The 27,971-nt window shown below is 38.5% G+C and overlaps 1 protein-coding gene across 1 annotated transcript in view; it reads left to right on the top strand.

Annotated features, from left to right (window-relative positions):
* The window catches only part of MICU1 (mitochondrial calcium uptake 1), a 134,228-nt gene that overhangs the window by 10,730 nt on the left and 95,527 nt on the right, over window positions 1-27,971 (top strand). The window contains exons 2-3 of the mRNA XM_088144382.1: window positions 5,874-6,035; window positions 25,930-26,107. Coding sequence (XP_088000508.1) covers window positions 5,875-6,035; window positions 25,930-26,107 — 339 coding nt within the window. The 5' untranslated portion in view covers window position 5,874. The remainder of the gene's footprint in view (window positions 1-5,873; window positions 6,036-25,929; window positions 26,108-27,971) is intronic.

The following is a 27,971-nucleotide window of genomic DNA, read 5'->3' as shown; positions in this document are numbered from 1 at the left end:
CATAAGGAAAAGGTGCAAGACTTGGCAAGGCTGGTCTACTGACATACTGCCCAAGCCGATGTTGCCTGTGACAGCAGCGTGGGCCTTTATGGCAAGAGGTGAAGTTTTCTCTTTCAAACTAAGCCAGCTTGGCTTTTGTTCCCAGACAAATGGAATTCCCAGTAGGTTGGAATTCATATGATGGCATTTTAGCCTGAGTTTGGTTAAAGAAATTACCCATTTGCAAAATGTTATCTTCTTCCAGAAATCAAGTTCAGATTTATAGCACAAGTATGGTATTGACTTCCTTTGTTGAAAATTGACCTGTGTGGAAAGATTGTTGTATCACTGGCCAGGAATCTAAAAAGAGATTAGCATTTCTATGGATAGTGATGCCATTATTAAATTTAATGGGTAAACAAAAGTAAGGCTGTAGATTGTCCATAGGTTAAGAGATTAGTTACAGCTTTTGAGTGGTGGGAAGACCTCTGCCAGCTGTCTTCTTAAAACAACCCACTGTTAGTTGTGTCCGAAGAATTCTACACACTTTGGTCTTAAGCAAAAATGCATGGTCAGCAGAACTGTTTTTTAATCAGAAATCTGAAGTGTTATTCATAATGTTTACCCCAAGAATCCAATAAATTTGAGGCTTGCTTCTAAACTTGGAGCTGCAAGAAAGGTAGCATGAGGCTTCCCCATTCCTTGAGGCTTCAGTGAGCCTGATTTTTGTTTGGATGTGAGGCGAAGCATTGCTGTCTCCCCTCCCTATGAGCCCTTGGTCTGGCTCGAGTCCACTTGAGTGAGAACAAGGTATGGGTGGCTTGTCTTGTGCTTATGCTCTCTGGCTGCTCCAAATGTTTAGAACAGAAGAGACAAAACAACTCTCGCTTTCTGTTCCTGAACTGAGCTCGGAGCTAGATGAGGAAGCAAGAAATTGCAGAGATCCAAACTTGTAAGGGACACTTGAAGTAGAAAAGTGTGATCGCAAATCATCATCAGGCTATGCAACCATGGTGTTGCTCCAACAAAATCAGTTATGAGATGCTTCTAGTGTCCGAAGAAAGCGCTACCACCAGCTAGACCAGTGTTTCTCAACCTTGGCAACTTTAAGATGTGTGAACTTCAACTCCCAGAATTCCCCAGCCAACATGGGTGGCTGGGGAATTCTGAGAGTTGAAGTTCACACATCTTACAGCTGTTAAGGTTGAGAAACACTGAGCTAGACAATGCTGAGATGTTGAAGGAGGATACAGTACAAAGTAGTAAGATTAATACATCCTTCCCTACAACTGAATGACTAAGACCAGCACTGGCTACCGCTAATAACCATAACTAGCCTCCTTCCCTTTACATCTAAAAGGAGGGACATGAAGGACATGAAGTTCTCTGCATATGAAATGATTCCTGCATCTTTACTGTCTCAGGACACTGAATACAAAGATGCTCTCTTGTTCCCTCTACTTTCTCCAATGTCTAACAGCTCACTGGTGTCTATATGCACCAGCTTTGACCTTTGAAATTGCTGCTGGGAGATAGGGACTTCCGTATTTCCCATATGTTCTAAGAGAAAACTGTTGCAGAAGCTGCTTTGATCTTCTTCCACATTATATGTTTTTGATTGTGATCTCTGAGGTTGAACCAACCAAGTTCCTCGTAGAAAGTGCAGTACAGCAGCATGGGGTTTGCTACAAAATTGTTTAACAGCTACTAAGTGGGAATGAATCCCCTTTTGTTGTCTGTCTCTTTAGTAATTGGTGGTGCAGTCTTTCCTTTGCGTGTTTACTTTTAGAGGGACCTGTTTCGGTAATGGCCATAACTCACAGCGTCAGCATCAGTTCACAAACATGGGCTCTTCTCACCTGCTTTCCTCCTCGCCTTTTTCATTATCAATCTGGTTTTTGCTAGGATTGATAGATTTTACCATGGCCTGCTTTGAGTAATTTTACTAGTGCTAAGCTTTCATAATTTGGTAACCAGAATATATCCTTTTAGAGGGGCTGGCTTGCAATTAACTGTTCAGGGACTTCAGATGTAATACTCCAAGTGGCTTAACCATAGCTGAGAAATGAAGAATAAGATTCTTGATTGCAATCTTTCATTCGCAAGGCTTTCTTAATGAGTTGTGACAACTGTTACACAACAAAACATTTCCGGAGGTTGAGAATGCCATAAAGCTGAGCCTGTAATTGTCCAATTAAAATCTCGACGCTCTGATCTGAATGGAGAATGGTCTTTTTTTTGAGCTTGCATTCACACAGTTTGTCAGGGTGGACTTCAAAAGCAATATGGACTTCAGTATTATTGGAAGTCTTAGGAAATAATCTTATAAAGTGCAACACTGCTTGCCAAGTAGCTGTTCTAAAGAGGCCAGAAGTGCATGACAGATTGTCCGATCTCTGATGAAGCAGTAAAAATTGGAAAGCGGTAGAGGCTTATGGAAAAAATGCTGCCTATGAATAAAATGTTTTGAGTGAAACTGCTTTTAAAAATAGTTCATGACTGACTGACCAAGCTCATGCTTAAGAAACAGTAAAAAAACAAAAAACTGGTTCCTCCTTTACTGCAAAATAATACTTTTGAAACGTTGTTTTTAATCTATCATAAGCATCATCCCATATATGAATTTGTTTTTCAAGGCCCTGCTGCTTTGTATCCCTTCGATCAAGCTAGGGAAACTGAGAAGCTGGTGGACATGGAAGAAGAGAAATAGATGTTGAAAGCTGGTTCTGTTGCTTAACTTTTTCCTTCTCTGGTCTCTCATTTTGTTTCCTTCTGACAATTTTTGAAGTTTTGCCCAGTATTAAGTTTTTGAAGGGCATAGCTTTTTCTGCATCTCAGATATTCCCACTATTTCCGTTTCCTGACATTCCACAAATTCCTCTTCTTCTAACTATTGTAACCATTTCATCCATTGACCTGGGTCATACAGCATGCTAAGCTGGGCATAATATGGTTTCTTTGGTTTATAATAAATGCTTTATATTCAGTTGCCCATGAATTTAAAGAAAGCATGAATTTGCATAGTGTGTACATCCAGCTAGTATCAATTTCAATTTTAGTTGAAATATTTTACTTGGTCATAAGTCTTTCCTTTATTGCTTCCTTGATTTTCTGTTGTGGGCAATTGACTAGGGGTAGCATCCTATGATTGAGTTTTCTGATTTATATTAAGAAGTTCAAGCAGATTTGTTTAATTATACAGAGAGAGTGAATAATCTGTTAACTAGATCCAGGGAGACCCAGATTCAAGTCTAGGACTATGAGACAAGGAATACAAAAATCTGGATAACCACTAGACCACAGCAAAAAATTAGAGCTTTCTGTCTTTCTTTGCTGTCATCTAAAGTCATTTATTTATATATTTTATTTTGAAAAATTATATAGCCTCTCATCTTAAGTATATAACCCTGTTCATCTATATTTTTGCAGCCCAGGTCTATAGCCTAAATCATATTCATCCTCAACCATGGAAATTCACTGGATGACTTTGGGCCAGTCACTCTCTCAGCCTGACATACCTCATAGGATTGTTGTTGTAGAGAAAACTTAGAGGAGGGAATGCTTTATATCCTAGAAGAAGGGGGAAATAGAAATTCCACCATTTATTATTTTATTCATTAGATTTATATCAGGAACTTAATATTTTAAATGTACATGCTATGCTTAACTCACCATTAGATAAGAATTTGAGAATTCCTTATACAGGTAGTCCTTGATTTATGACCACAGTAGGGACCGGAAAATTCATCGTTAAGCGGTGCAGTCGTTAAGCAAGACATCATGTGACTGCACCCAATTTTATGACATTTTTGCAGCAGTCGTTAAGTGTATCACACAGTCGTTAAGTGAATCATGTGGTTCCCCGTTGATTTTGCTTGTCGGAAGCCAGCTGGGAAGATCACAAATGGCAATCACATAACCCTGGGACACTGCAACCGTGGTAAATATATGCCGGTTGCCAAGCGCCTGAACTTTGATCATGTGACTGCAGTGATTCTGCAATGGTCTAAAGTGCAAGGACTGGTTGTAAGTCACTTTTTTCAGCACCATCATAACTTCAAAGGGTTGTTAAATGAATGGTTGTAAGTCAAGGACTACCGGTAACCTTGCGTTCTCTCTTCCCATCCTCCTTAGACTAATTCCTTTCCCTATTTCATCTTTAACTGTAGTATAACAGTACATTTATAGCAAGATTGTAATTCATGGTCAGATTGAAAAATAATTTGGGATAAAGATGGAAGATTTTGGAAGCCCCAATTAACTTTAATTAGCCTACATTAGCTAATTAATACATCTAATTAATTATAATATTAGTCTGATTATTCCAACTGTGTTAATTATAGTTAACATTGAAAGGGTGTGTTGGGAATTGGGAATAGTGATTATGTATTGTGCAGTCCAACCTTACCTTCTGCTCTAACCCTAGTTATGTTTGCACTGATGGGTTGGGGTGATGGATTTATTTTCTTTTGGAAATGATGGCAAAACCTCTTGGGTTCTGTAAAAGGAGTCTTCATGCCACAAATCATTAAAGTTATTTTGCAGATTTCTGTACAAAAAGTTGTGGTGTTAGAGAGCTAGCACCTAAAGAACAAGATGGAACAAACAGCCTCAGCATAAATGCGCTCACATGTGGAAATCATTCTTATAGCAGTTGTTTCCATTTTTGCAGTTCCCACAGGTACCTCTGAAATAGATTGTTGTCTGTGCTTAGGGATGATGTTTCCATTTTAAAGAGTTCATGTTTAAATACCATTTAGATCAGTAGCCAGCTTTCCACTTTTCTTTCTCTAATAATCTGGCCAATAAACTGATTTTGTTGGCTTGGAAATAGGAGCTTTTATAAAAAGAACATCTTAATTACTGATGAATCCTCTACAGAATATTAGGCAAAGTTACTATTTTTACACTCTCTAGAGAGGACAACCAAACTAAACTGGCACTTTTCTTACTCCTACAAATTTTCTTACTTAAACCATTCAGTATATTTCCCTTTGTATACTATGCAAAACAAAATGTGCTTGGGGAGTCAATAGAAGCTTTTGGGTAGTGCTTGATAGCGTTACCTGTGTATCTCTAGGTCTCTTAATCTTGGACGAGAAGAATTCAGGGTAGTGTCCTATTTTGTTACTTTTGCTATTTGTAGATAGCCTGGTATCTAGACTATTATTTCCATAATCATTGGTCGCTGTCTATCTTCGTTAGGGTTTACACAAATTGTAGTCCTAGTCATCTGGAGGAGAGACTAGCCCTAACTTACGTGATTGTGGTAGTTGGGTTATGATGCAAAGGCTAGGTTGAGTTTGACTTTCTGATCCCATAACAGATGTTTCAGTGAGTACTTTCACAATATAAGCTAATGCAGCTTTCCATAATCTGGTGCCCTCTAGATATTTTGGACTGCAAATCTTTTTGATTGGATTAGTTTTATTGTTAGATTACATGGGGATCTCCCTTCGTTTTATTCCTCATACCAGCAACCCTTTTTTAAAGGAGAGTGCATGACCCAGAATCACCTGGTGAGTTCCTGTGGCTGAAAGTAGACTTGAAACAAGATCTGCTTCACCGCTATAGCTTCTCGGGATATTCTGGCTGGGACTGACTAGACGTGTGGTCTAAGATGTCTAGAGAGCATCAGGATGCATTTTAGGTTGCCGGGAACCAAACCAGAGTCTCCAAGACTGAGGTGATGCGTAGTCTTCCTTTTAAGCCCATTAGCGTAGGCCCAGCCTGGAATTTTGCGCAGTCAACCAGAAGAATCTCGCTTTTCTCCAGCTATCTCCCATTGGCCTGCTGGCACGTCGTCTTGTTCCTTTTCTCTCAGTTTATCATCTACCAAAGGGTGCTGTTCTGATGCTTTCGTTCTTATGGTTTTCTTTATGTTTCTTCCTCAGAATGTTGCGCTTCCGTCTCCTCCCTGCCCTGGCGGGCTTAGCAGCCACTTCCAGGTGCCATTTTGGCATGGCTCGTTATCCTCAAAGTCGGCGTAGGCTTATGATGGTAGCTTTCGTAGGGACAGCAGCTGTAACAACAAGTACTGGACTTCTTTGGAAAAGGTGAGTGCCTTGAAACTACCGTCATTGCCTTCCTTTGGTTTGTTAAAGCAAAACAGCAGACAGGTTAGGTAGATAAATAAATAAATACCCCAGAAATACTGTAATTTGCGGTAGGAAAAAAATGCAACAGCGCAATGGAGTTGACAGTTTTATAATCCCATTGGAGATTAAAGAGGCAGCTGACTGAATTTGGGCTATGTTCCTCATCCCTAGTGATTCGTCACTACCCAAGTTAGCTACTGTTTGCTGTTGAGAGGTAAAGCATTTTTCAGCATTATAGCTGTTTTATGAAGGGCAATCCAAGAGTTCTGTACTATATATAGTGTGGCACTGATGGTTGTGGTGACAAATTAGTCTACAGTGCTAGCGTAATATTGCTTCCTTGCATCTCATTTCTTTTTAAATAGGTTGGCAAACCTCCGAAAAATGCAGTGGATATATGTGGATCATTTTAATAGCATCTATATTGTCATATAGCATTTTAGAATCACTTGGCAGAAGCACACTGAACAGACCTGTGTTTTAAAGTCTCTTACTTGTCATGTGGACAAATGATTTATAGGCTGGGACCGCATAACATGCTTACCTTGGATACTGAAAACCCATTTTCTGGGGTTTGTAGAGTATATTGAATCATAAGATAATCCACGGACTAGGAATTCACAGCGCATTAAGACACGTAAAATGAACCAAAATTAAAATAAGATCTGCAATTGCTGTGTGTTTATATGACATGGTTAAATGTAAGTTTAAGATAATCTGGGCAAATATTAAATTAAAATTAAATAAAATTAAATAAAAATTAAGATATCTAGGCAAAAAAAGGGGGGACACGGTGGCGCAGCGGCTTAATGACGCTGAAAGTTGCTGGCCAGAAATGGTCGACACTTCATCGGTTCGAGTCCAGCTTTCGCATAGCAAAGTGAGCTCCTGTTTCCTCCCCAGCTCCTGTCAACCCAACAGATCGAAAACTTACGTGAGTAGATAAATGGGTACTCTCACCCCGGTGGGAGGAAAAATGCTGGCAGCGCTTGCACGGGAGACGGGAGCAGTTGCCGGTAACACAGAAGCCGCGCACGCCCAAAAAAGGCGCGAAGCAATGGAAACCCCGCCTCCTGCGCTCGCCAGCTCGGCTCTGCTCTAGGAAGGAGGCTCTGGCAAACCACTTCCGAAACACCTTGCCTTGAAAACTGCAGGGACTCGTCCAGGCAGTTGCCGCAGAATCAGTCATGATTGAGTGCAGATTAAAAAAAAAAAAAAAAAAAGGCAAATTCAACCATTACATTGTTTTGATCTATTTATAAAGGAACCCTTCCAGAACATGGCTGGACAAGAACATGTTTTTTAATTACTTTTTTGTTATTATTATTGCCTTGTTGTGCTTTGCTTTGCCCTTGTTTACCTTGAACTGTGGCTGTTATTCTGCTACATGTCTACTCAGAAATAAGTCTTGTTGAATTCAGTGGGATTTAATCCTAAATAAGAATGCTTAGGGTTGCCTCTTCAAGTGATTTGGGGCTTGGGTTCTAGAGGAAGGGAATTCTGTAGATTGACAGCCAGTCCAAGTACCTACCGTATTTTTCCGTCAATAAGACACCCCCATGTACAAGACGCCCCCCACTTTTCCAACCCAAAATTAAGAAACAATATTTTAAAGATAATGCAGAATACATTTTTATTTAGTAATTAGGTAACATTTACCTGATACACTCAGTGGGAGGAGGTCCAAACCGTCTCTCTGCAGCTCTATTTCCATGCTCTTTTGCATAACTGATGACATTCAGTCACGAGTGAAACTGCCAATAGCTTGAAACTGTCTCTGCAAACAGACTTCCTCCAATCACGAGCCTTATGTAACTGACATCAGCTGATGCTGAACAAACCAATTAGAGGAAGTCTGTTTGCAGAGACAATATGGGCAGTTTCACTCGTGATTGGAGGCTCGTGATTGGAGGAAGCCTGTTTGCAGAGTCAAGCTATTTCACTTGTGATTGGAGGCTAGTAATAGGAGGAAGCCTCTTTGCAGAGACAAAGTATGGGCAGTTTTGCAACTGCACGGTTCTCTCCTTGGCTTACTTCCTTGAATAAGACGCCCTTCAATTTTTAGCGCAAGGATTTTAGAAAAAAGTATCGTCTTATAGTCGGAAAAATATGGTACTTGTCCCACTTTAGCATGCAAGAAGAAACACGGGTCAATCATGAAAGTCATGATGGAACACAGAGACTGAAGTTCACTTCAAAAGCACTGGACTTTTTTAAAAAACAGAATTCATAAGTATTTATTTATATACTTGAAGGTAAAATCAGAAATATCTCTAGGTTATTAAACTTCCAGGGAGGAGCCTTTTAATGGGAAACACTAGCCAAGTGGAATTTTGTATAAATAATCTAACAGGGATTATTGACCCGCTACAAACATGATATAACACAATGCTTGGTAGTTCCCCTCCCCCCCCATTAATTAGGCAAATACACTTTCATGGGTTTATGAATGCTTGCTGTGCTGCAGAGCTACAATTGTGTGGGGGCAGCAAGATAGTTCTTCTTTGAAGCTTTTCTTGCATCATACTGTGCCTTTGATATGTGACACTAATAAAGAGTGTGTGGTTTCCAGTATTCTGTCTAACCTTATATAGTCTATTTCTAGAGCCGTTCCTCTTAATGAAGAGTTCAGTGAGAAGCACCATTATAGTAAATTTGATCATCCCTCTGTTTATGCCCAAAGATGAATGGGATTTGTGCTGCAGTTCAAATAGCTTCTTAAGGAAAATGCTCCTAAGTGCACTCAGAGTATTTACACCTAAGTTGCTCCCTCAGAATATTTGTGCCTTGTGTCATGGGTCTTTGAATGGCATACTGAAAGATATTCCCCCAAAAGTAGTGGGTAGGGCGATGTCCAATTGTTCTTCAATTTTATTTCCATTAAAATTTAATATATTTAATGTGATTCCTTGCCAGTAATATATTGAATAATTTCCCCCATCTATCATATTAAAGAGTACAACTTGGTAATAATTTTGCTCTAACCTGAAGGCAAAGGATAATGTATTAAAACTAGCTTTCCTCAGCCTAATGTCCTAATGCGTTGGGCTCTTCTGTTAGCATGACCAGGCTATGGAAGGATGGTATGAAAAGTCACTTAGGGCAAAATTGCTGCACCTATTTCAAATGCTTCTCTGGCTAGCAGGAAGACCATTCTCCACTATTAACCTGACAGAAATATGTTGATTATATCTCTGTGCTTAGCCAATTTAGACAGAAGATTTCTAATTCATACTGGCTGAAATGGAAATTGTCTTTTCTTAACGAAAAATGCATCTTCTGGGAGAGAACCTCACAGGGTGCCCTTGGGCATTCACAGTGGCAATAGAAGTAATTGATTTTTAGGAGAATGAAATAAATCCAAGCCTGCTATTATCTCCATAATAAGAGAGTGAGATGGGAACAATTACAATTTCAGCTGAGAGCAAATGTTTGTAAATGTGAGTTGGGGCTCCTGAACATGTATGAATGATAAGAGATCAGCCTTGCATCTATCTTCTTTATTTCTACAGCGTATTTATCTTTGCCTCTAGAGTCCAATACTGATCTTGTTTGCCAGTCTTTCCCCATCTCTTCCATTACTGGGTAGGAACACATGAAAGAAGAGAACTCACCAAAGCTGAGGTTTAGCTGGTTTTCAAGCAATGGCCAAGTTACGCTCACTCTCAGTTACGTGACCTAGTTCTTCTGCAGCTGTAATACTATGGCTGGATTTCATGTTAAACTGGAAATCCACAATGTGAGTGAACAAGCTGCTTACATTTCTCCTTTTTCACCAAGGAAACAACCCGGGAGGGATAATTCTGCATTAGTTTGAACCCTGGATTAGAGGATTAAGTATTTGTAAACAAGTCAGAACTCATACACCAGTTTGAAGTCACCCTCCTGTGTCCAGACATAATGCAGAATTCTCCTTTCCTGGGTGGTTTATTCAGTGTTAACAAAGTGAAAAATCATCTGGTTGCTCTTATGGTGGTTTATGAAATCAAGATTCCTGGTTTAACATAATACCCAAATGTTAGTTTTTACTTCTCTAGGCTCCCCATTAAAGGTAATGAGCATATTGCTTGGCAGAGTAACATTCTTCTTGCCTGTTGTATATGTCTTATGTAACAACATTTTCAGGACACATATAGTCATCTTACATATTTAAAATGGCATTATTGTGGACACATATTGTATATCCCTTAGAAAGTGAAGAGATTTTCCTCCCTGTTTGTTGCTTAATACTAGAACTTGGGGTCATCCAATGAAAATGAATTTTGTGATATTTAAGACTAAGGAATTATGACATACAGGTAGTCCTTGCTTACCGATTGCCTTGTTTAGCGACTGTTTGAAGTTACAATGGTTGGAAAAAAACAGCTTTGTGACCAATCCTCACATTTACGACCAAGTATCCTTAGCAGCCACTCAGACCATGCTAAGCCAGTCATGATTTGCTTAACCACATTTGCTGAATATCCAAAATTGACTTAGATCATACTTTACTCTAAGCCATAAAACATGGGTTATAAGACACAGTGTCTGGGTTCAGGCAACATACAGTACTAAGTTAAAACCAAATGGTTATGTCGGCTTAGTGTAACATATAACCCTAACCATTACTTCCAGTTTCAGGGGCAGTTTGGCTCTTCATGGTGGGGAAACATGAGTGGGGGCATGCTGTTGTACTTATGGCTGTTTGTGGGATTCTCATAGACAAAGCATCTGTTTGGCAGCTGGTAGAATGGAATGCTAGATTGGTGTGAATTTGCTGCTGCTGCTGCTGCTGCTGCTGCTGCTGCTGCTGCTGCTGCTGCTGCTACTGTTAACATCTCATACTTACACTTTTAAGCAATTCCTCAGAAATGGCTAATCTGTCTAACTTCAAGTATGTATGCTGATCACTTAGTGAATCTAGATGGCTTCAGTGGGATTATGGGAGCTAAAGTCCAACACATTTATAAGGCAACACATTGGAGAATGCTTGTCCACCATCATTTCTCTTCCCTATTACTGAAACAGCCTTTCCCAGTTTGATGTGTTCCAGAGGTCCAGATTTAAAGCTGTCAGAATGCTCAACCAGCATGTTCATTGTGGAGTGGGAATTCTGGGGTTTGCCACAAAACATCTAGGAGGCAGTAGCTGGGAAGGTGGTTCTAAAACTAAAAGTTTTACTAGTTGGGGAGAGTGGTTCTAAAGGTTCTGGCCTGTCACTGTGTCTGAGCCAAGGACTGCTTAAAAGCCTGTCTTACAGCATTTGAAGATTGCTGTGTAAATCGTACTCTTGCCCATCCAGAAGTATTTTCATTAAACTTGGCAGCTTCCAAATGCTTTTGATGGTCACCTTTTTATTGGTAATGCTGTCTTCTAACTGTAGGGTCACAGTGTGCTCCTTCTTTTGGACCCTCTCTGGACTTTCAGGGGGTAGTATGTTGAACTGAAGACAGCTCTGTGAAAGCAGAACTGACGACCACAGCACAGGCAAAGGAACCAGTGAGTAGACCAGTCCCTTGGAACCACTCAGGATAAGGAGAGGACAAGAAATTGCCCACATATGCTTTGGACAACTGCTCTTTGCGAAGACACAGCAAGACAGTGGTTTTCTACGGGTTGGTTTATTTGATCAAGATTAAAACAAGATATGTTGTTACTTCTGGCAACCCTTTATGGACTTTCTGCTGACCCCAGGACTTAAAAGATGATGTTTTATGGATTTGTTTATAGATAAGAGTTGGGATATAGGACAAAGAGATAAATATTTGTAACCTTAGTGGAGTCACTAAATTTGTTCATACTTGTGATGAAGGTTGATAGTTACTTCTTTATATATTTTCTCTTTTTTCATTATATTCTTTTTCTTTTCATCTTTTTTCTTGTACTTTTTCCTTTTTCCTATTCTCTTTTTTAAAGTTTAGTTTGTATTAGAATTTACTATTAGAATCAAAATTCTTAATAAAAAGTGGGTGGGTGGGTGGGTGGGTGGGTGGGTGGATGGATGGATGGATGGATGGATGGATGGATGGATAGATAGATAGATAGATAGATAGATAGATAGATAGATAGATAGATAGATAGATAAAATTTTTGGACCTTTCCTGTATTAGCATCCTGAGGCTTTGCTCAGATGTTTATGGCCTTGTAACTAGGGCAAACTGCTGGTAGATTCTACAGGATTCTACAGGGGGTGGGGAGGAGGTCCTAAATAAAGAGAAGTAGGATATTTGTTGGAGGAAAAAGCTGTTCTTCAAGCTGCAGTGTTAGGTTCTTCCTGTAGAAAAGGTTTCAGTGAGCTTTAAAGTACATGTGAAAAAGCATAACGTACTCTTTATATCTGTTGGGTAACTGAGAGTAAGGTATTTACATCAGGAATTAAAACTAATCACAGTGGGTGGCAAAACGTCTTGGAATCATACGTGTTGCTAGTGGGAAGAATTCTATTGGATATGGTTGAATGTTTATGGGTGTGTGTGTTTCAGTGATGGCAATTATCCTGTATGTTTCAGCATAATTGGTGTTGTATTATTAGAATGATTTATGCTTTCAGGTATGGTAATTGTACTGTGCCAGTTGCTGTACCTAAAGCGAAAAACCACTGCAAACAATTCCAAGATAAAAATGTTCATATGCATGTATTAGGTACAAATGAATTTTCTTTGAACTTCTTAACTGTCCCTTTTAATGCTGGGGATTGCTGTTTTCTAGAGCAGCTTGAGCACCCTCTGGCGGATGACGTTAGTCATAGCTTCTGAAGTACAGTGTTTCCGTTGCAATCTAGTCAGCAGCTACAATTTGGCTAATAAGTCTAATTAGATGTGCTTCCCTGGAACAGCAGAACTGCTGAACAAGTCCGTCTGAAATCAACCTTGAAATTGAGTTACAAAAGGCATTCGATCTCTATTTTGGTTTCTGTTTCTCAGCCCATCCACTTGCTCCTCTTCATTCCAGCCTCATTTTTTTTTTATCTAAGGAAGCTACGGTTATCTTTTTAATCAAAGAAAAATATTCATTGTCCTAAATAACCACAGATGCTTTATTGCGAATCAACTAGCATTTGTCCCTTGAATTCTCTTGTGGAAAATACTACCTAGCTAAACTATATGTTTTTAGTTGTCAACAGAGGATGACAGTAGAGTGACTGGAAGGATCAGAATGCAGATCGAACAAAGCACAGCAGATATGCAGTGGCCACCATGGACAGGTGAATCCTATTGAGTTGCATTGATTTTAATAAATCCAAATGCTTATCAGCAGAGTCGGATTGACAATTAATCTTGGAGCACCCAGTTCTCAACTATTTTGCAGGTGGCTGGCATTCCTTTCATCTTTGTCACCTGTCACACTGGTGTAGGGCCTCCCAGAAACAGGCGAACGTATTCTTTTGCTGCTTTTATTACCTTTCTGTTATGCGGGTGCAGTTAACTATGGTGTTTTTGGATAATACCCCATGCATTGCTTTTATCAGTTTGTCTCACAAAACTCTAACTTTCTTTGTGACATAAGCAGAACCATAAAAAAGGGGCATCAAATCCAGGAATGGGTTCACAGATCCATAATCAGTTCCACCGTTTGTGTCCTCCTTCCTACAGTTAATAGAATTGCTCTGTGGCATATATACGGTCATGAGAGGTTAATTGTGTATGCAGAGTAATTCAGGAAACCCTGCCACACCTTATTAATAATGACATTACATTTGCAAATGCTCTGTGTGCCAAATTAGGGCAGAGGACTTTTAGTCAACAAGCTGAACTGCCCTTCCATTAATCTCATCTTTACTACCTTCTAACTAATTTCTCCTCCTGAGTCATTTCACTGCCCCTTTGCCTTTGACATTTTACTGGACCATTTTCCATCCAAGTCTTTGTGTCAGTATCCAAAAAAATGCATAATGGATTTTTGAGAGCTAGGGTTGCCTTTCACCAGTGTTGCTTCAATTTGCAGAGATGGATAAAAATTCTAGTAAGAATCATGTTCTAACACTTCGTGATTAGCTTGCGTGCAGCTTATTTAATCCAGTCTGTCTCTACTGTGAAATGTCATATTTTATTTGTGTAGACCTGGCCCTGAACAATTTTTCTCCCATCTTTAGCATAGTCACAATAAATCACTGACTGAATCTACTATTGGCCAGCTATTTACTTCCTCCTCCTTGAGCTAATTACAGTATTCCTTGTTATGTTTTTGTCAGTTCATACATTTTGTTGCATAGATATTATAGTTCTTCAGAATGCTTGAAAATATGTTCACTAGTTACAATCTTGATTGGTTTTATCACTTTTTTTTTCTCCTGTTAGTAGATTTTATGAACAGCTAAGATGTATCTTTTAATATATATGGCATTAATTTTCTAGGTATTACATACCAGATGTCCAGATTGGGGAAGGCTAGGGTAATCTGAAAGTTGATTGGGGAAGGGTAGTCTAATCTGAGAACTGAAAGGATTGTTGAAATGTAGTTTGAATTAAATATTGAAATATTGCCATTTTGTACTCTCAGTCGTTTACCAAGATCTCATGTTTAGGTCTTTCTCAACCATATTGACTTGAATTATTTTAACTGGAGACACCGTAGATAGAATTTAGGATATTTTGAATGTGTAGAATTCTCTACTGCTGAACTGTAGGCCCTGTAAAGGGAAGAGGGAATGGCCTTGAAGAACAGAAAGAAGAGCCACTACCAAGGCAGTAGTCAGATAAAAGGGACCAGACCTGGGCCCAGAAAATAATGTGAGAAAACGTCCCAGCCAACCCTCTTCCTAGTTCACAAGAAGATAAAAGGAGGGAGGGGGAAACACATTCAGACTTGCAAGATTCTGTAGCTTTATAGCTATAATTTTACAATAAATGTAGTCCTGACCTACATGGCGTTGGCTCTTTAGTCTAGGCTACCTTGAAGGGCTGACAGCCCCTCCGTATCAGATCAGATAAAACATGCTACTATTTCCACCCAGTCCCATACATACATACATTCATAAATAGACCAAAATAATTGAGGTGGGTGGAAACATTTGTTCATTTTATTACCTATTATTTATTTATTTATTTATTGAAATTTATTTACCACCCAACTCCAGTGGACTCTGGGCAGTGTACAAAACTAAAAAAACCCCATAAAAACAGTGAGAAACATTAAATCAATAGGCAGCCCAGCCTAAAATACTCTGCTAACAAATCCACAAAACAAAACAGGGACTATTAAACAACGACAAATATCAACCCAGGCCTGGGACCACAGCCAGGTTTTCAGAGCTTTCCGGAATCCCAGGAGAGAGGGCACCCTCCCTATCTCTGGGGGGATGCTGTTCCAAGGAGCGGGGGCCGCAACAGAGAAGGCAGGCTTCCTTGGTCCCACAAGATGGCAACATTTAATGGAGGGGACCTGGAGTGCACCAACTCTGCTGGAACACACTGGGTGGGCAGAAACCTGTAATCTACTGTTATTTGTATGTGCGAAGTTTTGCACAGTTATATTAACAGTAATCGTGCTGAGATGTGACACTGTAGGGTGGTAAACCATTTTCATCTTGGAGAAATGAATGCGCTTTGAAATAAGTGGAGAGGAAATTGCTTTTAGTCAAACAAGCTTGCATTTACTGTCTTTCTATAACATCGGTTAGTTTATAGATGTTTAAGGCAATGATACATTTACATAATTTAATATATTTATTTATGATTAGAATTATATCCCACCTTCATTTTATATAAACTCAAGTAGGGGTACATAATGCTCCCTCCTCCTGTTTTCCCCGCAACAACAATCCTGTGAGGTGGTTGGGCTGGGAGAGACTGCCTGACACAAAGTCACCTTAGCTTTCATACCTAAGGGAGGACTACAACTCATAGTCTCCTGATTTCTAGTCCAGCCCCTACATTGGTTCCTATTATGTTAAAACAAACATGTTCTACTGGGAGGGCTTTCACCCCTCCAAATAATTACTAAGGAGATATGTGGTTTTGTCTTACAACTTAAAAGTAAATTAAGGATATAATGGAAGAAAGGGGGGAAGTTCCTGTTGCGATACTTGAAAGTCAGCTGGGTTTTAAGCTTGCTACCTTGTTTTGGGAAAGGATTGCTATAGGCAAGACACACAGCCTTATTTCTTTTTCTTCCTTGCTGTCTAGCTTACAGTACAGTTAACCTCTTACCTGAGATGGCAGAGGACCTCTGGTCAAGCTGTCTTCTATGCCTGATTAACTGTGACTTGATGTGACCTGAGCCTCTTGCCTATCTTCTGTTTGTCTTACCTCCTGCTTAGGGCAAGCTACCCTCTTCTGGCATTATGACAAACAGCAGTAGTTTCCTTGCCTTTGAGTGGGGACTACTAATAATCACCCCCTACGCATGAATGGAGAGCCAGTTTGGTCTTGAGGTTCAGGCATCGGGCTAGAAATCAGGAGACCATGAGTTTAGTCCTACCTTAGGCACAAAGCCAACTGGGTGACCTTGGGCCAGTCCTTCTCTCTCAGTCCTAGGAGGCAGGCAATGACAAACCACTTCCTCTGGGATGTCTAATAGACTTGAAAAAGAATATTTTATTGAATTAGTCTTAAGATTATGTAGTACTAATTTAACATTCTTTAAAACCTGAGCCCATGATTTAGAAAAGCAGGATATTCCAACTCATCATTTCAAGTTACCTGTAAGTTTCCCATATCTATCTATAACTTTTCAATAGTAAATAAAAATTGACATAATATTTCAAAACTCATTTCTAATGATATTGATAATTTAGGATTCCTGCTGTCATTTTTATGATATGCTAAGTCCTTGTATTTTAATGTTTGCAATGCCAATAAAGGTTTGAAAATAATGAAAATAAAGAAAATAAAGATAATTTAGGAGCATCAGATGCCACTAATGCAGATACCACTAAGGCATAGCGCTGGAAGTGTTATAAAAGTCTCTCTTTATGTCCCTCCATGTGAAAGGTAAGAGCATTTAGGGGCAGAGGTAGCAGACAAAGTCAAAACTTGCTTATTCAGTATTAAATTGGAGTTTGGGTGTTACATGTGAGTCATTCTAGTGTATTCAGACTTAGAGTTGGGGTATTACAGTAGCTCCTTAGATTTAAGGATAAGTTTTAATTTTGGATCACAATGTTTGATTTTAGGGGCACTGAGTAGAATTGCTCAAACATAAATAAATAGAGCACTACAAGTATTTATTAATTGCTAAATATTTGTTCAGCTCTTTGCTTACAGAGAAATCCTTCTAATGGGTCACTGACTTCTCAATCTCATGGAAAGGTATGCTGAGTTATCACTTGGACTAGAAAACTCTTTGCACAGCAGGTTTCTTAGGTCTTCCTAGAACAAATTAGGGAGAGAAAAATCACAATATAAAGTATTTCAGTGCAGTATAAAAGAGTTTAAATCCATGAAAGTAAAAACATTGCAGTTTAAATGGAGATCCTAATTTAAATTCTCTAAAATGCATGCTTCAAAATTGCTATCTGGCACACCTGTTTTTTTATCCTAATGCTGCAAATTTTAATAACTCCAGGGCTCTGTCATTCTATGATGCTGTGTTGTTGCTCTTGCTGTTGCTGTTGCTGTTGCTGCTGCTTTATTTATTTAATAAAACAGTGCAAAGAGGAAAAATTAACAAAAGGAGAAAAGAAAGATACAAGAACAAGAACAAAAAATATATAAGGGCTTCTCGTGTATCTGTGTGCATGTACTATGTATTAAGCTTTACACACAGTTTCAATAAAGAATCACCATATGTCACTGTAATCTTCCATATATAATTTATCTCTATTAGCACCTTGTTTATAAGTCTCAAATAACAACACCAGGTCTTCAGTCCATTGAAATCTGAGCTCACACATTTATCTCTGCAATGTTAAAAGACTGTACTCTTAGCGGTAAGAAGGGCACAGAGAATCAATTTCTGTTGTCCAGTTGCAAATTCCATATAATAGGTATATATAATTCAAAAAGAGTATAAACATCCCAAAATACTATGTCTTGTCCAAAATCAGATTAATATATGCAATTACTTCTTCCCAGAACATAATAGCTTTAAAACATTGCAAAAATATGTGTTTTAATGAAGTGTTATTCTCCTTACATCTCTAATAACATCATTCTTTTTCTATACAAATACTCCATTATGTTCTGAAATATTACAAATGATCCATGAAGTCTGAAATATTATTTTTGTTGAATGAACTGAAATCTAAAATCTATTGTAATTTTTGATATTAAGGTTAAAACAATTTTAGGCAAAATGGGGATATCCAGTTCCTTATTTCATTCAGTCTTTAAAGTGCATATCAAACTGATTTTGACTATAATCGTGGGCTTTTTTTCTCTTGTTAAATTTAATAACTATTCACTTCAAATGAATTAAGTGGTTCTGAAGCTGAAAATGCCACTTGTCCGAATCAGAATGTCAGTAAATGTTGTAGCTGTGAATACTACTGTTGGGTGGCAATGGACAATGGTATTTATCTAGTAACATAGAAAATGATTAAAACTCATCATTATCATCCAGTGGTTGATCTAAAGTAAAAATCCAAGCATCCAGCCAAATCTTCCATATTTTAAAATATATTTTAAGGTCTGAATTACCTACAGGGTGAATTTGGCATGAGAAGAATGATCAAAATGCAATTTTGCAGAAATAATATATCACAATTTTCCCAATACCCATTCACAGAGGAGTTAGATAGGGAAGTATCCTAGTTTTCTCCTTGCTCAGCTTATACATGAGTTTCTTGGCAAAGAAACTTTCAGATCCAAGCTTTCAAACCAGAACAGCAGATATAAGTGTCCCAATCTCGTTTATACAGTTGATGCAGTCATTATTTCAAGAACTCCATGCACTTCCTAGCTTAGTGTGCTATTGCAGGGCAATTCAGTTTGTAATAAACTTCCAGAAGACTAACATAATGGTCTTTGCTAAAGCATACAAGAAACTTCAATGTAATAGAAGAGCAGGAGATTGAGCAAAAAAGACTTTAAATATTTAGGTGTGGTCCTTCAAAAGTCAGGTCAGAGAATACAGGTAGTCCTCGTTTAATTATGCTAATTAGGACTGGAAACTCCATTGTTAAGTGATGCGGTCATAAGTCAAAAAACCATGTAGCTGCTTCCGGCAGTCCTGGTTGCTGTTGTTAAACGAGGGTCGCACTGGTTGTTAAGTGATGACCTCACATGACTGCGATTTCCAACTTCTTGCCTGCTTCTCCATTGACTTTGTTTGTGGGAAGCTGGCAGGGAAGGTCACAATCGCGATTACGTGACTCTGGGGATGGTACAATGGCCCTAAGTATGAGGTCTCGTTGTAACTACCACTCTTTCAGCACCATTGTAAGTTCAAACAGTTGCTGAATGAGCAGTTGTTAAAAAAGGACCACCTGTATACTTGTTGACTCTGTGGGTCTTGTGGGGTCAAAGAAGTTCTTCAGCTATTCTAAATTTTTTTGACACAAAAGGCAAACATGTATCTCTGCAGCTCTAAAGCTATTTAGAATGAAATCCTTGGCTCAGTTGCTTTATGGATCCCAGTTAGGCCCTTACCCAAATTATAGGTTGATGGAAATTTTATATAAGTTTATAAAAGCAGTGCTTCAAGCTCCAAAGTGTGTAACTAAGGTAATTCTGAGCCTAGATAGTGGTCATATGAGAATTGAGGTAAGAGCCCTGGTATTAATTTTCAATTATTGGCTTAAATGCCTTTATTCCCAGTTGGGTTGGCTCCATTTCTTTTATCCAATAAATTCTAGTCCTCTTGGATGCAAGTAATTTTTAGGGGGGGAAAATCATCATGTGGCCTCTTCCTTGATTTCCTCCATTTTATCCAATTCACTCGAACTAAGAGAATTACCAGCAAAAGGCTCTTAGTCATTGAATGCCAAAATGTGCAAGGCCTATTCCAAAATTACATAAACTATAAATGCAGTTTAATCACCCTAGCTAATTATACCCATTCAATGATTCCCCCATTTCAACAAAAGTTTTTCTTCAGATCTAGATTCAATAGGTTGTCTTTTGTACTTTTAGATGGGAGATTTAATACAGTTACTACAGCTAGTTGAGCTTGCCCTTGTCTTGATGGCTCAGTTGAATCCGTTCTCCATGGTGTCATCATTACATTGCTGTTTCTGTCGTGATACCTGAAGAATTTATTCTTTTCTTTGTTATGTGCTCTTGGCCAGTCTGAAGAATTTTATGTTAATTTCCTCCTATTGGATAAGAAAGGCCTTATTACACATAATGTGGCAAAGTTTAGCCCAGCAGCTGTGACTGCGTACAAAGAACCGATTTCTGGTCTACATGAGTAACATGGTCATATTGCTCCATCAATGCCTGGTCATGCATGACTGAACTATTCTAACTTATTAATATTTTGGATTATTAGACTTTACAGCACAGTTTATTTCTATATTGCTGATTTACTGCACTATAGATTCAGTATCTAGTTTAAAGCTTCCTGTACAATTAAATGTATGGGGGTTTTTTCCCCCTTACCTAATTTTAATATTTAGTTTTAGTGTTAGTGTTAAAAGAGTACAGTGCTGCCTTATTTTATTTCTGCCTAAGTATGTTAGGTAGGAATGTTGTTGTTGGAGAAGACTCTTCAGAATACCATGGATAGCCAAGAAAGCAAACAAATGGATCATAGAAGAAATCAACCCAGTGTTCTCACTTGAGACACAAATGACCAGGCTTATATTGTTGTATATGGCACATCAAATCATACAAAGACTCAGCTTCTTTGAGAAGTCTGTAATGCTGGGAAAGGTGGAAAGAAAGAGAAGAGGATGACCAGCAGGGTGGTCTTGATTACAGGAATGATGGATGCACCATTGGAAGACCTGAAGGGCCAAGTTGACAGATCATCCTGGAGAAGGTCTCTCTGTGTGTTCATTAAGAATTGACACTGACTTGATGGCAAACAATCAATCTTGATCCATTTATGTTGTACTTTAAGGAAGACTAAGATAATGTAGGTATTGCTCAGCATTCCAAAGCACAATATTAACGATTCTAACACATTATATAAATGTGGAGTAGCTTGGTTCTCTTTATTTTACAGTGGGAGATCTAAGGTGGACTTTGGTACAGAAGATCAGCTACACTAAGCTTTATGCAGGAGAAGTGGAACCATGATTTGATTTTGTTTTTATAGTACCCTGTATACATATCCATATACCACTTCATTGTTGTTCTTTAAATTCTCACTTCTTTCATAATCAGCATTTAAATTATCACAAGTTTCTTCTGTTTCGCTGCACCAATTTAACAAAGCTTCCTCTCTGTACTCAAGTGTAGGTCCATTGCAGTCCTAGCCATATCTACTCAGAAGTAAAACCTATTGTGTTGGTGAGAGTTACGCCCAAGAAACTCAAGATAAGATTGTAACAATGTAGCTTCAGTTTGATTATACTTTCCTGGGATTTAATAGAATTTGTTTCCAAAACGTTGCATAGAATTTCATTGTGAATCTGGTTTTCCTATGCCAGTGTTGTCCAAACTTGGCCACTTTAAGATGAGCGGACTTCAACTCCCAGAATTCCCCAGCCAGCATGGCTGGCTGGGGAATTCTGGGAGTTGAAGTCCGCTCATCTTAAAGTGGCCAAGTTTGGACAACACTGTCCTATGCTATTTCACTCAGTAACCAGGGAACTAATAGCAGTGGTATTCAGCAGAAGCTTCAGCCATTTTAAAGATGCATGCGATGTGTTGTTGTTTTATCATTATCTGCATAAGTCAATTTGCATTCATAATAATGACTTTGTGTTTTAAAGATCATTGGCAGCATTTCTGAGTGATTTTGTACTTCCCTTGGGTTTCCAACTTTATTTGAATACATTAGTACTTTCAAGTCTATCACATTGAATAGCTGTCAAAGGCTGATCAGGAGTTAGCAAAAACAGAACTGTGCCTTATTTCCCTTTCTTCTTCCTTTTAAGGATATTCCCCACTTTTTTGGTTCTTCTGTCTTAAATTAATGTAGAACTTAAATTTATGTACCTTTCCAATGAGAGGGATGATACTTCTAAAAAGACTGAACTTGAACCCCTGTTTCTGGATGACTTTGTTCTTTATGACTTCCTTGTGATCCTTCAGACTCAAAGTATATTATCCACTTATTACATTGTAATAGTAATTCTATATGTGTTTATACATGTCACTGTTGCCAATTTTTCCAGTGGAATAGGAATTCACCCAATTCTGATCATTTTATAAATGCCTTAAAAATAGTTGATTTCACATCAGAACTGAAAAGTTCTAAAAACGCGTGTCCTTGACTTTCCCTTTCAACTTTCTTTTTTATCGATTACCTTATTCTTTTAAGATTTTTCTCAAGTCAAGTGTGTTGGATTTGTCAATTCTCTGGTAAATGTCTAATTTGAAAAAAGAAATTCTGGAAAAACAGTTTGGTAGCACTGTAGATTCCAACTGACTCCATAAATTTGATTCTCCAACATATTCTGGGTACTTGCTAAATTTATCCCAGAATTGTTTCCCTTTCGTTTGCTTCTGTGGTCAACTATGCTGAAACATTTTTATCACTAGGGTGAAAGGATGTCCCCAATATTTATTTCTGAGTCTGAATATCATCACTCACAGGAGTTTTGTGGAGATACCTTTTTTTTTTTTTAATTAGCTAGTTTGATTCTGTACTCTTGATTGAAAGTTGTACCTCTCAGCATTCCTGTTTTTGTTCTCTCTATTGTTAGTATGTAGAAAATTATATTCCATTGGTTATGTCCTCTATATTTATTGTATGTCCTCTAAAATCAAGCACCTCATTTTCTCCATTGGCTTCCAACATCAGCCTATAAACAGATGTCCATGATGGTCTTTTCAAAATACCATTTGCATATGCTTTTTCATCTATTGTATTTTGCTCGGCGGTTGTTATTGCCCAGATACAGTCAATCTTCAATTAGAAACATTTTTATTCTTATCCCCTCAAGATGATTTATTCCTAAAACAAATTGTCTATTATCATGTTTTTTCCAAGAATAGTTGGATATTTTTTTTTTATTGTAGTCAAGAGTCTAAGGCTCAAAGGTCAGGTCAAAACTCTGTTGCTAGTTTTGATATTAAATGCTAGAATTACGTCCTCATTTTAGTTTAGTTACAGACTGTATCTTTTTACACATCAGGATTGTCTTAAAAAGCTCCTTATTAATTAAAGGATCCAGATCCCTCCTCCTTTCATCACAGTTTATCCATATACTGAGATTCCTTGGCTCCGCCTTTGCCATTTTGAACTTCCTGTCTGGAATCTCATTTCTCCCAATCACTGGTGTTCACTTGCCCCACAAATATCAATTCCTATCCAAATATTATCATCCCATTTGGATTAAATATAACTCCCACTATTTGCACCCAGAAAGAGATAGGTTCTATCCATCTGTTGGGTCTTACACATGCATCACAAATGTAACTTCTGTTTTTATAATGATCAAATTGTCTGCTACATAAGCCTGCAACTGGTGATCTAGTTTTGTCACAAAAAGAATATAAGCTTATCATGCAAAAGAAAAGGTCCTCTGGCAACGTTTTATTTTCAATATGTCTTCAATTAATGTTACTCTGTGTTAGAATTCTTATGTTCAGTAATCCAAAATGTAATGTTATACTTAATTTCATTGGGAAAGACTGTGTAATTTTCTGCTTATATTGTTGTGCTTTAATTTTGAACTGTCCATTGGCAATATAGATAGGTATAAATATTTGATTTCAATGATTTGGATCAAATCATCAAATCAGATGCATTTGAATATAATTTTCTGAAGCTGCTGCTTCTAATCGGTTTGAAAATTAAATTGACATGACTTGGCACATTAAATTGAAGAATTAATTTGACTCAGTTATCCAAATTATTAGACTGATTTACATCTGATTTGCATGCCCTAATAGAGTTACACATTTGTTGTTATGGATATGTAAGATCAAGTAGTGATGGTAATAAAAATTACAGTGGGACAACAAAAAATTATTATGTGCCGTGACTATGGCTTTGTAGTTTATAGACAAGTTGTATCAATTTATTAACATTAGTCCTTGCAGTACAGGTTCTCCAGATTCATAGAAAAAGGAGTGCAATTTATTTCATCTTTGTTGAGAATGAAAATAAATCAAAGGAGAGAGGCTAAAAGAGTTATTTGTTGTGAGCACTGCCATTTTATGTTTCCTTTTCTTGTTGAAAAACTTGTATTATTTTTACAGTGGATGAACTTTAACATACTACATAAGAAGGATTTTATGACACATATATTTTTCTGTGGAAAAAAGTGGTGTCAATAAAATCAAAGGTGGGATTCAAATGTGGTTTTAGTAATCCAAGGAAGAAGAGAAGGAACACATTTTTGTATTCCTGTTGTGTTCATTTGACATAGCTGAATTCAAGAAATAGCTAGATAGATTCTACATTTCCCTAAAATATATTTTTTTCTCTTCCCATTGTACAATGCACAGTGTACGGTGTTCAAAACACACCTAATTTTTTTTCTAACCAAGTATATGTTACACCACCCAGAGTCATGCTCTGTGAGATAGGCAGCTATATAAATATGATAAATAAATAAATATTATATCACAACTCTGGAAAATGGAGGTAAAAGAATCCAGCATATCCGGGAACTGAATTCATCATTCTTGAAGGGGGGAAGCATTGACCTCTGTGCGGGAACCATGTGATGAAATTTGCGTGGCAAGGCCAACTCCACTCCTTCTGTGCTTGCATGCAACATGGTGACACATATGACCTCCTGATGCATGTATTGTCATTTGGCATCATAGAGGTTAGGAATAGATGCCAACAGTAGAATGCCCATAGTGCTGACAGTTGTTAAATACATGTTCAATCAGTGATACATCTTCTCTAAAACTTGCTCTGTTACTTTTGGAGATTCACTGATGATCAAGAAAATATTAACCAAAATAATGATTAACCTACACTTTGGTGTATAAACTGGGTTTGCTTATCAATTCTGCCAAGTTATCTTAAGATTATAGTCACAACTTTTGTTCATGTACTTAAACGTTTAGAATGAACTATTCAAATTATACATGCAGGTATTGTTGTATTAAGCTGTACGATGCTGTTTTTGCAGCAAACCTCCGTGCTGCATTTTGTTAAACAATCAGTGACCTTTACTCAGTGATTACCCTTGGACATTGTTCATCGATTGGCAACACACAGCTTCCATGCTTTATCTTTCCTTCCATTCAGTACTTGCTTCATTATGGAATCCCTTGCTTGAATTAAGCCCAAATTGTGCATTACATACGAACTGAGGAATTTTGATGTAATTCAAACCAGGATTTCTGTTATTGCCTTTGAAAGAAGTTCTTCACAATACACAGGAGCATGGACAAAGCACCTTTCTTGGAATAATTAAAGCAGCTGCATCTTTTTCCAGACTCATTCAACTGCTTCGTAAATGCAGAAACTCAGCTACTTATAAATGCTTCATAAACAATTGGAAGCCGCTTACAAAGCAGCTGTGCAAGCTTCTGAAAAGGCATAGAAATTTGGCTATAGGTAATAAACCTGAGCCAAGCATTTGGAATAGGCCCTTTGCAGAGTTTATATACGTGGATGAAGCATCTCTCCAGAGTGTTGAAACAGCCATGTCCTTTGAAAGCCGACCTTGTGCTTGGCACCAGCAAAGCATATGCATGTAGAGAGAGCTGGGAATAGTGGTGTGAACCTGGCAACTACAGTACTGTTTTAACACTTCGGAAAGAGGTGTTTTCTCTGATGCTTTGTAAATCACCTCTTTAGAATAGTTTGCACAGTCCTGGTAAATATCAAGATTGAGGTCATTCATTTCTCTGAAGTATTTTCTTATGGCTATTTTAGATAATCAGAAGAACTTTCCTTCCTGTTTTTATTTCAGAGCACATGCAGAAGCATCATCATCTGTAAATCATGACATGCACACAACGGCTGAGAAGATGAGAAGCAGAGAAGTAGTGAATGAAGGGAGTGATGATAGGAAAGTCATAGAGTCAGACAATGTTCCTCAGGCAGAAGGAAAGAAGAAGAAGCAGCGTTCTGGATTTCGGGACCGTAAGGTATGTCTTTATGAAACTTTGTTGTTGTTTAGTCGTTAAGTCGTGTCTGACTCTTCGTGACCCCATGAACCATATTGCGCCAGGCCTTCCTGTCCTTCACTGCCTCCCTGAGTTTGCTCAGTTTCATGCTCATTGCTTCAGTGATGCTATCTAACCATCTCATCCTCTGCCGTCCTCTTCTCCTTTTGCCTTCAATCTTTCCCAGCATCAGGGTCTTCTCCAAAGAGATCTCTCTTCGCATTAGGTGGCCAAAATATCTGAGCTTGAGCTTCATTATCGATCCTTCCAATGAGCAATCAGGGTTGATTTCCTTTAAGATTGACTGGTTTGACCTCCTAGCAGTCCAGGGGACTCTCAAGAGTCTTCTCCAGCACCACAGTTCAAAGGCATCAATTCTTCGGCGCTCGGCCTTTTTTATGGTCCAGCTCTCACAGCCATACATTACTACTGGAAAAACCATAGCTTTGACTATGCGGATCTTTGTCGGCAAGGTGACGTCTCTGCTTTTTAATATGCTATCTAGGCTTGCCATAGCTTTCCTCCCAAGGAGCAAGCGTCTTTTAATTTCATGGCTGCAGTCTCCGTCTGCGGTGATCTTGGAGCCCAAATAAATGAAGTCTGTTACTGCTTCCATTTCTACCCCTTCTATTTGCCAGGAATTGATGGGTCCAGATGCCATGATCTTAGTTTTTTTAATGTTGAGTTTCAAGCCAGCTTTTGCACTCTCCTCTTTCACCCTCATCAAGAGGCTCTTTAGTTCTTCTTCACTTTCTGCCATTAGGGTGGTATCGTCCGCATATCTCAGGTTGTTGATGATTCTCCCTGCAATCTTAATTCCGGCTTGTGATTCTTCCAGCCTGGCATTTTTCATGATGTACTCTGCATATAGGTTAAATAAGCAGGGTGACAGTATACAGCCTTGTCGTACACCTTTCCCTATTTTGAACCAGTCGGTTGTTCCATGACCGGTTCTAACTGTTGCTTCTTGGCCCGCATACAGATTTCTCAGGAGACAGGTAAGGTGGTCTGGTATTCCCATCTTTTTAAGAATTTGCCACAGTTTGTTGTGATCCACACAATCAAAGGCTTTTGCATAGTCAATGAAGCAGAAGTAGATATTTTTCTGGAACTCTCGTGCTTTCTCCATGATCCAGCGAATGTTGGCGATTTGATCTCTAGTTCCTCTGCCTCTTCGAAACCCAGCTTGTACATCCGGTAGTTCTCGGTTCATGTATTGCTGAAGCCTAGCTTGTAGGATTTTGAGCATAACCTTGCTAGCATGTGAAATGAGTGCAATTGTGCGATAGTTTGAGCATTCTTTGGCGTTGCCCTTCTTTGGAATTGGAACGTAAACTGACCTTTTCCAATCCCGTGGCCACTGTTGCGTTTTCCAAACTTGCTGGCATATTGAGTGCAGCACTTTAACACCATCATCTTTTAGTATTTTAAATAACTCAGCTGGAATACTGTCATCTCCACTAGCTTTGTTGTTAGCAATGCTTCCTAAGGCCCACTTGACTTCACTCTCTAGGATGTCTGGCTCAAGGTCAGTGATCACACCAGCGTGGACATCAGGGACATTAAGATCTTTCTTGTATAGTTCTTCTGTGTATTCTTGCCACCTCTTCTTAATCTCTTCTGCTTCTGTTAGGTCCCTGCCTTTTTTGTCCTTTATCATGCCCATCTTTGCACTAAACGTTCCTTTCATATCTCCAATTTTCTTGTAGAGATCTCTAGTCTTCCCCATTCTATTGTTTTCCTCAATTTCTTTGCATTGTTCATTTAAGAAGGCCTTCTTATCTCTCCTGGCTATTCTCTGGAAATCTGCATTCAGTTGCTTATATCTTTCCCTTTCACCCTTGCT

The sequence above is a fragment of the Python bivittatus genome, unplaced genomic scaffold, assembly GCF_059951505.1.
Source record: "Python bivittatus isolate LINGU-HERP-01145 unplaced genomic scaffold, Pbiv_v1 ctg000400_np1212, whole genome shotgun sequence".
Taxonomy (NCBI): Eukaryota; Metazoa; Chordata; class Lepidosauria; order Squamata; family Pythonidae; genus Python; species Python bivittatus.
The sequence above is the reverse complement of the archived record's forward strand: the minus strand, read 5'-3'. Positions and strand labels throughout refer to the sequence as shown.